At 40.5% G+C, this 10,600-nt stretch overlaps 1 protein-coding gene across 1 annotated transcript; it reads right to left on the bottom strand.

The window, feature by feature from the left end:
- Positions 1–338: 338 nt before the first annotated feature.
- On the bottom strand, positions 339–6,253 carry LOC137360535 (probable G-protein coupled receptor 139). Its single transcript, XM_068025937.1, has 2 exons — positions 6,184–6,253; positions 339–1,243 (listed from the first exon to the last, which is right to left on the bottom strand). The coding sequence occupies exons 1-2, from the start codon at positions 6,251–6,253 to the stop codon at positions 339–341; spliced, it is 975 nt and encodes a 324-aa protein (XP_067882038.1).
- Positions 6,254–10,600: the final 4,347 nt, after the last annotated feature.

The following is a 10,600-nucleotide window of genomic DNA, read 5'->3' as shown; positions in this document are numbered from 1 at the left end:
TTTTAACGTATGAAAAACATTCTATGGCATAATCTAACAAAATGTATTCTATGTCAATGCAAGACTCACGAGCAGGTTTGAAAAAAGCTGGGTGAAAAGGTGAGTGTTAAGGAGGGTCTGAAAAGAGGAGAGAGCTGGAGAAGCAAACGGGCTAGGGGTGGGACTCCAGAGTCTGGACCCACATATTTGAAGACCGGTTTGCCCATCGTAAGTCAAATTTGCAACAAAAAAAATACCCACTTGCAGTGTCTGTACAGTGACATTTTGGGATGCAACTTGAAATTAGACTGAGTTGCAGCACTGGAAATGCAGCTCCTGTTACATGTCAGTTTGTATTGTTACTTAAATAATTTAACGATTAGAGAAAATGGATATTTCAGCCCATTTTTTAACTCCTCCCTGAATTTCGACTGAGTTAGTGCACAAATGCAGGTGTTGGTGCAAGAATTCAGAAGCCGGAGCATAAATCCAAATTGCTGAGCGATATATATTGGATCGCTAAGATTTTTGTCTGCATAATTATAGTTTTTAACTTGCCAGTTCAAAGAATGTACCACATATGGAATCCACAGCAGGATAAAATTTGCGGACAATGCAAAAAGCAAAATAATGGATTTCCTTCGGTTCTCCATTTCCGGATCAATATGATTCTGTCCTTTACCATGTCCACGGAGCCCTTTCCGGAGTCGATTGGCTGTTATGATGTTCCTGACTGTCAGAGCATTGAATACCAAAATGAAAACAAATGGAAGCAACGGTGTTATAATGCTATGAATCCACTCATACGCTGACCAAAAGGTTGAGGTATAATAGTATGGTGTTAGGATACAAAACCATGGTACATCGTCAATAATAATTAAAGGAACAAATACAAAGTACCAGGGAATGGACCTCACACAGCTGACGACACTGACAGTTACGATAACGAAACCCACAGTTCTCTTGGTGCAATATTTTGTTTTTAGCTTCTGACAACAAATGGCTACAAACCGATCACATGTGAAAGCGACTGTGAACCAGACAGAACAGTCCAGATTTGCAAGAAGCAAGGCGACTCTCACTGCACACACAGGAGTGATGAACAAGAAACTAACTGGGAAATAAATATTATTAATTCGATTTAGTATGACATTAAGAATAACGAGCAGTAGATCTGCTGCTGACATTGCAACCAGGTAGCGAGTGATGCATGTTGATAGACCACAATTCCCTCTGTTCAGGATCACGATCGCCACTAAATTAGCTGTAACAGAAATAATGAAATAGGGTCATTTTAATGGCCGAAGTCACCGAAAATGCATCAGCTTAGTAGCATTTATAAGGTTAGAAATGCAGCAATTGAAACTAATTCTCTGTCTGTTCCTCGATCATTATAATGTATCAAAATTTCAAGGAGTACTAGCCAGAAAGTAATTCATGAAACCTAAGAAGCAAGATTAGCAATAGAGATCAAAATGATCAGAATATTTTAGTGGAAGGATGTCATCGTAGAATGATTCATAAGCTCAAGTTTGAGATTTTAGTCTCACCCGGGCAAGTTGTGAAACTGAATTAAGCAAAGCTGCTAATATATGGACAGCAGCTCGGAGCATCCATCTATCTTTTTCCATTTTATTAAGGATCATTGATGATTGTATTATCTTTCCCTTGTCCAACATTCTCCAAAGTTAACAGTCCCAGATTCTTCAATCTGTCCCTGCATCTGAAGCTCTGGATTTGCTTTGCTTTTTTCTTTTATGTATTGCTTCCCGTTAACAAAGAGATAACCACACAAAAAATCATAGAGTATATGAACAATGAAATAAATCAATAAAAATCAATAATGGATCTGGAAAATGCATTACATTGAATAGTGTTGTTTAATGTGCAATGACGATTTAATGGAGAATTTAGGGACAGACAAACCTGCAATACAGACGAAAGAGAATGAATCAGTGGAGCAGATTGATATCTTATCATAAGACATGACATACTCATGTGGTTTTCAAGGGTGAGTAAAGGTGGATGAGGAAGATCGACTGTTGGGTTTTGGCTGCTGTATCATTGGCCGCGGACTCTGGTTCCCATTCTGTCTCACTTATATTAGTCACATTGAAACATGGGCTCCAGATTGGAGGAGACAGTGAAGGAAGGGACACAGGGGAGATAGCAGAAGGCTAGATCCATACGAGCAGCAATAGAGAGATAGGGCAAGCTGATAGTTTCCAACAGTTGCTGTTTTGTAGCGATTGCATTACTGGACTAATCCGAAGTAAAATGCCAGCTGGAAAATGGACACATAGTTGAAAAATAACTCATGCTAGCAAAATTGAAATATTAACACATTGGATTAAACTGGCAATGGTAGCGTGCGCACGAAATTGGCTGTGAGATTGAAAGCAGAAAGAAAGAAAACAGAAAGTAGTTTCTTTTCAGGCTGGCATGAAGTGTACAAATAATATCACCCACAGCTCGGTATCAGGTCAAACAACAATGACCTGAACTTGGGCACATCGGCCATAATTTCAAAGTGCAGATGGTGCAAAGTTTGGAAATGCAATAAACAGTGAGGAAGACAGTCAACGAGGACATAGACCAACTGGTGAAATCGGCAGATGCATGCAGGATATTGTGGATACGTGGCAAGTGATTCATCTTGGAAGCAAAACTTATGAGATGCAGGATCGACCAAATGATACAATTGCAAATGGAGTACAGAAACAGAGACTGCTGCGGGAGTACATACAACACTGGAGTCATTGGGAATCAGCTCGTTGGAATCAACCCTTGCTAAAGGGAGATGGTTGTGGTTGTTGGAGGGCAATCATCTCAGTCCCAATAAATCATTGCAGGCCTTCCTCCGGACAGTGTCTTAGGCCCAAACTTTTCAACTGCTTCCTCAATGTACTTGCATTTATAATAAGGTCAGAATTGGGGATGTTTGCGGATGATTGCACAATCTTTAGCACCATTCGCCACTCCTCAGATACTGAAACAGTCCGTGTCCAGATGCAACAAGACCTGGACAACATCCAGGCTTTGGCTAATAAATGGCAAATGACATTCGCGCCAACAAGTGCTAGACAATAATCATCTCAATCAGGAGAGAATCTAACCATCTCCTCGTGACATTCAATGGCATTATGATCGTTGAATACTGCACTATCACCATCCAGGGGATCACCATTTACCAGCAACCGAACCAGACCAGCCATACAATGATATGGCAGAAAAAGCAGGTGAGAGGCTGGGAATTCTGAGGCAAGTAACTCACCTCCTGTCTCCCCAGTGCCGACCACCATCTACAAGGCACAAATCAGGAGTGTAATAGAATACACTCCACTTGCCTGGATGGGTGCAGCTCCAACAACACTCAAAAAGCACGACATCATCCAACGCAGAGCAGCGCACTTAATTGGCACCCCATTTACCACCTTCAAAATTCACTTCCTCTAGCACTGATGCACAGTGGCAGCAGTGTGTACGATCACTGTAGCAACTCACCAAGACTCCGTCGATAACACATTCCAAACGACGACTTATACCACTCAGAAAGACAAGAACAGCAGAAGGAACTGCATCACCTGTAAGTTGCCCTGCAAGTCACACAAAATTCTGACTTGGAACTATATCGCCGTTTCTTCACTGTTTTTGGGTTTAAATCATGGAACTCCCTTCCGAACAACATTGTTGATGCACCTAAATCACAAGGACTGCAACAGTTCAACACGTCAGCTCAACAACACCATCTCAGGGGCAATTCGGGATGGTAAGTAAGTGCAGTCATAGTCAGCGATGCCCACATCCCACGACTGAATAAAATAAAAATGAAGTTGGCAGCGAAACGGGAGAATACAGTTATACAAGCATGGAGGAACTTTGGCCTTATATATAGAAGCATGGAGCGCAAAGCAAGGAAGTTATTGCAAATATTTATAAATCACTGCTTAGGCATCAGCTGATGCATTGTCTTCAATTCTGGGCACCATACTGTACTAAAGATCTAAAGCTTTTAAAGAGAGGGTGCAGATGAGATTTCCGAGAATAGTACCATGAATGAAGGAATTCAATTCTGTGAAGAAAGTGAGAAGCTGAGATTTTTCGCCTTGGAACAAGGAATGCTAAATTGAGATCTAATGGAAGATTTCAAAACAATGAACGCTGTTACTAGTGTAGGTAAAGAAATATTGCACTAATTGGCAGGAGTGAGAGTAACAAAAAGGTGCAGTTTTAAGGTAATTGGCAAAAAGAGAACATATGGGGACTTTTCTTATTACTCAGAAAGATGGTTTGAATTGCATTGCCTGAAAGGTCGGAGGAAACATATTTAATTGTAAGATTCAAAAGGGTTTTGAATTTTTACTGAAAAAAAGAAAACATTGCAGGGCAAAGAGAAGTAAACCGTTTAATATCAGTCAGAGGCGCTGGCAAGATGGTATAAATGCCTCCTTTCCATGTTGTATAAGCCAATTAAATGAAAAGCAGTACTGTTGGCAGTAAAAGTTGTCATGAAGGCGTTTGATTGTCGTGATAGGTGGACTGATTCTCAAATATCTTTTTGCGAAGGAAACCTACCATTCGTATCCAGTCTGGTCAACCCTTAACCACACTTTGAGGTGAACTAGAAAGCCATTCAGTCATCTCTAAGAATAGAATGCACCTTTACATCACGGACAACAGCACTTTTAGAAGACCTCCCAACATCAACTTCTCATGAACAACTCAGAATGTGCAATATGTGATGTTACAACCAGTGACACAAAAGTCCACAGAAAGAATAAGAAACAAACTTTTTATAAAGTTATTCATGAATATAAGGTTTTATTTAATCGAAACATGCATCCAGATGTTAAGTGCAACAACAACTTTGGGGCTAAACCAAAGTGGAAAGCAGGTTGCGGGGTGCAAGTGTTCGGTAATATGGAATAGGTGCAGAAATAAGACGTCAATGCTGCACAATTGCCTCAGGATGTTTTACTTCCTGGATCAAACTGCGGATTTGTAATTGAGTCATTAAAGGCAAAAGAGAGAGAAGTGCACAGCACAGAAATATGCCATCTCAATAGCTGCAAAGCTGAAGGGTTAGGCCACAAATAATTTACTCCAGGACTTAGCTTAAGTTGACGTGTGTGCATTAGTTAATATTTAGAGAGGGTACATGCACTGTACTGTTCCCTGATCTGAATTTTGTTCTTGTTTCTTTTGATTTTACAGCCAATGTGCTATTTCCAAATTCTATTTGTCTATTCACTGAACGTGTTATTGCCGTATCTCTATTCTCACAAAAAAAAGATTTATTTTTATGCTGAGGGGTGAAAATTCATTTTGGTCAATGGCAAAAACGGGGTGGTATCAAATTAGCTGCCATTATACGCAGCGCCTGATATTTAATGAAATTGATTGCAAAGGATCTGAATATCAAGTGCTACAAACAACGAGTGTGAAATCCAATAGAGTCAGTTTTGCACCATGGCTGGAGACGAATTTCTGCCACTCACATTCTATAATTACACAATTTTTGGTGACAGAAATCAGGAAGTATAATTATTCATAGAAGATAATAACACATCCAGTGATATATGTTAGCAAATTTGGTTGGCACTAATCAGGTGGCTCTCATCTTTAAGTTATCAATGAACTCAAATATCTATGGCTTGCAATGTAGAATGACACAAAATAATACTGTACGATTTTAGTATTTAGTGTTCTCAGAATACATTCATTAAAGCGACAACAAATGAGAGAAAGTCCACTTGATTGCATCTTTAAAGGAATCCAAATGAAATACTAATTCATTGCAATCAAAAGAAATAAAGATATTAGTTTATAGCGGAAATGGTAACATTTATTGTCCTATATTGATCATGTAATCCACTTACCATAATATAGAAATAAAGCTGCATAAACCAATTAATGCCTACATATCATATTATTCGAGTATTTTCTATGGAGGTGAGAATGCAAAGCATTTATTAAAGAAAAATAATCCAGAAACATTACTTTATTGGAGATAAAGATTTTCAGAATTTTAATAATTTTATTTTCATCACCCACCAGCAAAAATGCTATTGATTCAACTACTAGCACGTTTCATATGACGTGGTAATGCACAGAGCAAGGAAAGTCTGTTTCAGTTAAGCAAAGCACAGGAGCAGCAACCGTGAACATTGGTTTACGCAATTAATACTGGATCTAAAGCCTTACCAATTACGCCAATAACTGCAAGAGAAGGGTAGTAAATGCGTTCTATCTGAAAGATTACCGGGTATCCCATTTTCTGTGAGAGAAGTCCGTTGGTATGAACTCAGTGATTCTGAATGACCAGATTTCATACTATGTTCAAAGTAACCAGCATTTATAGTGATGTGAAACCTCCAGAGAGACATTAAGCCCGGTTGCACAATGAACAATATTAATTACAGTAATTTGAACAAACAGCCAGCTTTATTCCAAAGATTATTATACAATAGAATATATGTTAAGGACTATTGCAACAAAAATAAATGCAATATTGTTTTAAAATTTATTCAGAAGAGAAAAAGTAAATAAACATGTGCTGGTAGCAATGCAGCTGTTGTTACATTGATTATTAAATGTGCAGACACTCCATCTTTTCCTCCTGAGATTCATGTACCTCAGATCCAGATTCATGTGCACTGCACTTGGACTTGTGAACATTTAACTGTGGGGGCTCTGCTTTTCAAATTAATTTGAGCATATCTCTTTGAGTTACCCACCATACTGAAACAGAAATATATCGCTGTTCCTTATTCATCACTGGTCAAACCCCTGAATCTCAATTTCTAGCACCATTAAGGGAGTCCCGTCACCACAAGTACTACACAGTTCAAGAGGAAGCTCAACTTTCAAGGTAACAAGGGATGGACAATAATTGTAGCCTTGTCATCATTGCTCAAATCCTGGATCCCAGTTAAAAGTTTAAAATAAATTCAATCCTCGCTTTGATAACGATAGTGATTGCTCTTGCTTGTTCAACATGATGCTTTATTCTCCTGAATTAAAATCTTAGGAAGACCAGATTAAAGGTTAAAGACAGCTGTTGTGGCCTGAAACCGTAATAAGAACAAAATTAGCAGGATTCATATATTGCTTTCCTTTCTCTCCCAGGACTGCTTGGGCTGCTGTCACCTTCCTACCCTTTGTCGTTTCCGGATTTGTGGGGGTGATGAGGAAAGGTTCTCCCCTGGGAAACCGATTTATAAATTACAGCAAGCTCATCAGCAGCAACGGCCTCTTACCGGGCTCTCTGAACCCGCTGCTCCTCTGCTGGGTCTTTATGGAGAGCGGGAGTGAGTTTTTAAATTCCTCGAACAGAACTACTTCTCTGAAATTCTCATAGCTGAGCTGTGCTTAAAGAGCTCACAGCCACTGATCGAAAACCAGCTGTTCACTTCTTTCGAACTCCAGATAAGTTTGATCAGTTTGCTTTTTGAGGGTTCTAAACTTTTGGTGGTAGGCACATGCCCCGAGGATAGCATTTTTGGTCAGGTCATAATTTGATGAACTCTCATCTGGCAACAGGGAATAAACCTCATGGGCTTTTCCAGTTAGCTTGCTTTGTAGTAAAAGAGACTGGATCTCAGTTGGCCATTTTAGATGCCTTGCCAGTTTCTAAAAAGGCCAAAAAAAAAGCTTCCATATCTTCCTCATTGAATTTTGGGATTAGTTGAGCTAGTTTTAACAATTTGTACCCAGCCCTGAATTATGCTCCTCCATATTGGCCATTCTTTCTCTCGGGTTTCACTCTGTCACCCCTAGTTAACTCAAGCCGCTTCAGCTCTCTTTCTTCTCGTTCTTTCTGGAATATTCATTCTCTCTCTCTCTCGCTCTCTCTCTCTCTCGTTACTTCTCCTGTCTTTCTCTCTTTCTCTCCTCTCTTTCTTTCTCTTCACGTTCCTTATGGAAGGCTCTCTCTTCCTCTCTCTCCTGCCTCTCTCTTTCTCTTTCCATTCCCCTGTCTTCTACTTAAAGTTTTCTTTGTTCCAATTGTATCTTTTCTAGCCATGCCTTGTCTATGTCTCCTTCTAACGCTGTTTCTGCTTCTTCAGATTCAAGGAAAAAATGGTTTGCCACTAATCTTGGCAGTTCAGACTTCCTAGCCTTGCCATGTACAGTGACCGAACACTGCTCAGCCCTTTTTTCTCAGCTCCTACATAGACAGTGCTTTCAACCTATCCCAAGTTACTTCACCCTGGCTTGGAGAGCTATTAGCTTCAGTTGCAGACATGTTGTTATTCAATCACACACAACCATAAGAAAAACTTATATTAATCTTGCTCTTTTTTTTGATTGGGAACAATTTGGCTTCCCACTTCCAATTTCTCTCGTTTGTCTGTGTGTCAGTTCTGGACCCTAGCACCCAAATTTCTGTTACGACCAGGTGAGAAAGAGGTTTAGGGGTTCTCTTTCCGCCTTCACCTGGTCTTACTGTGACAGGGTTTTACTTTTAAACATTGTGTTTTTAGCTCCCCCTTGGTGAATCTTTGTTCACCACTTTCCAATTATAACGCAAGGAAACCAACATAAACAGGCTTCCTTAGTTTTAAAGAAGAAAGTTGAAATGTTATTAAACTTCAACTCTAATTCGGTTGACACCTATGGATACACGACGCGCTCACTTTGGCATGCATACTTGATACACACTTGCAAATAGAGACTGAAAAGGGCAGAAGAAAAATAAAGTGGAAAGGTTTGAGGCAATATCTGAAGAGTTGTTGTTACAGTTCTTCAAGCTCACTATAGAGTCCTTGATTGGAGGTAGATCTTGCTTTTCGTTGGGGTCCAGTATTCTTCTTAAACTTTGTTCATTGGAGGAGCCTTTTCTCTCATGGGGTTCTGGTGTCTTCAGTGGGTTTTGGAGTTCCATGAGGAAGAGATGGGAGCAGACAGGAGAGACTGCGGCAAGCCAACCAGGAGAGGTCTTTTAAATTCAGGAGCAAGCAGCTTTTTGCAGGCTCTCAGTTCAAACTGTACAATTCAGAAAACCCTAGGTTGTCAAGCAAGTTAGTCATGTGACTAGCTGGCTTGACCATGTTTTGGCTCTGTGTCTTGTATGTCTGGGAATGGTCCTTTGTCCTTTCCAAGCACTGTCTGTTAATATGCAAACATTTTTTTCCAGCCAATGTCTGGCAGTCCTTGGAACAGGCCTTCTCTTCTTTCCAGCAACAATTTGAAATTTAATGCCCATGTGGCGAAATTAATATGTTGCATTTTTGGCAGGTGGACAGTCATCAATTGAAATTAAAGGAACACGTATGAAGTAGCATGGATTGGACTTCAGACATCTGATGACACTGACGGTTACTATAATAACAGCCGCAGTTCTGTCAGTGCAATATTTTGCTCTTAGCTTCTGACAACAAATGACTACAGACCGATCAAATGCGAAAGTAACTGTGAACCAGACAAAACAATCACCACACACACAGGAGTAATGAACAAGAAATTAACTGGGAAATAATATTGTTAATTCGATTCAGTACGATATTAATAACAACGTGCAGTAGATCTACTGCAGACATTACAACCAGGTAACGAGGGATGAATTTTGACAGGCCACAATTCTTTTTTTTTAGAACATTACAGCGCAGTACAGGCCCTTCGGCCCTCGATGTTGCGCCGCCCTGTGAAACCATCTGACCTACACTATTCCATTTTCATCCATGTGTCTATCCAATGTCCACTTAAATGCCCTTAAAGTTGGCGAATCTACTACTGCTGCAGGCAGGGCGTTCCACGCCCTTACTACTCTCTGAGTAAAGAAACTACCTCTCACATCTGTCCGATATCTATCACCCCTCAACTTGAAGCTATGTCCCCTCGTGTTTGCCATCACCATCCGAGGAAAAAGACGCTCACTATCCACCCTATCTAACCCTCTGATTATCTTATATGTCTCTATTAAGTCACCTCTCCTCCTCCTTCTCTCCAACGAAAACAACCTCAAGTCCCTCAGCCTTTCCTTGTAAGACCTTCCCTCCATACCAGGCAACATCCTAGTAAATCTCCTCTGCACCCTTTCCATAGCTTCCACATCCTTCCTACAATGCGGTGACCAGAACTGCACGCAATACTCCAGGTGTGGTCTCGCCAGAGTTTTGTACAGCTGCAGCATGACCTCGTGGCTCCGAAACTCGACCCCCCTACTAATAAAAGCTAACACACCATATGCCTTCTTAACAGCCCTATTAACCTGGTTAGCAACCTTCAGGGATTTATGCACCTGGACACCAAGATCTCTCTGTTCATCTACAGTACCAAGAATCCTCCCATTAGCCCAGTACTCTGCATTCCTGTTACTCCTTCCAAAGTGAATCACCTTACACTTTTCCGAATTAAACTCCATTTGCCATCTCTCAGCCCAGCTCTGCAGCCTATCTATGTCTCTCTGTACCCGACAGCATCCTTCGGCACTATCCACAACTCCACCGACCTTAGTGTCATCTGCAAATTTACTAACCCACCCTTCTACACCCTCTTCCAGGTCATTTATAAAAATGACAAACAGCAGTGGCCCCAAAACAGATCCTTGCGGTACACCACTAGTAACTAAACTCCAGGATGAACATTTGCCATCAACCACCACTCTCTGTCTTCTTTC

The sequence above is a fragment of the Heterodontus francisci genome, unplaced genomic scaffold, assembly GCF_036365525.1.
Source record: "Heterodontus francisci isolate sHetFra1 unplaced genomic scaffold, sHetFra1.hap1 HAP1_SCAFFOLD_606, whole genome shotgun sequence".
NCBI lineage: Eukaryota > Metazoa > Chordata > Chondrichthyes > Heterodontiformes > Heterodontidae > Heterodontus > Heterodontus francisci.
Note: the sequence above shows the minus strand (reverse complement) of the source record. Positions and strands in the feature narration are given on the sequence as shown.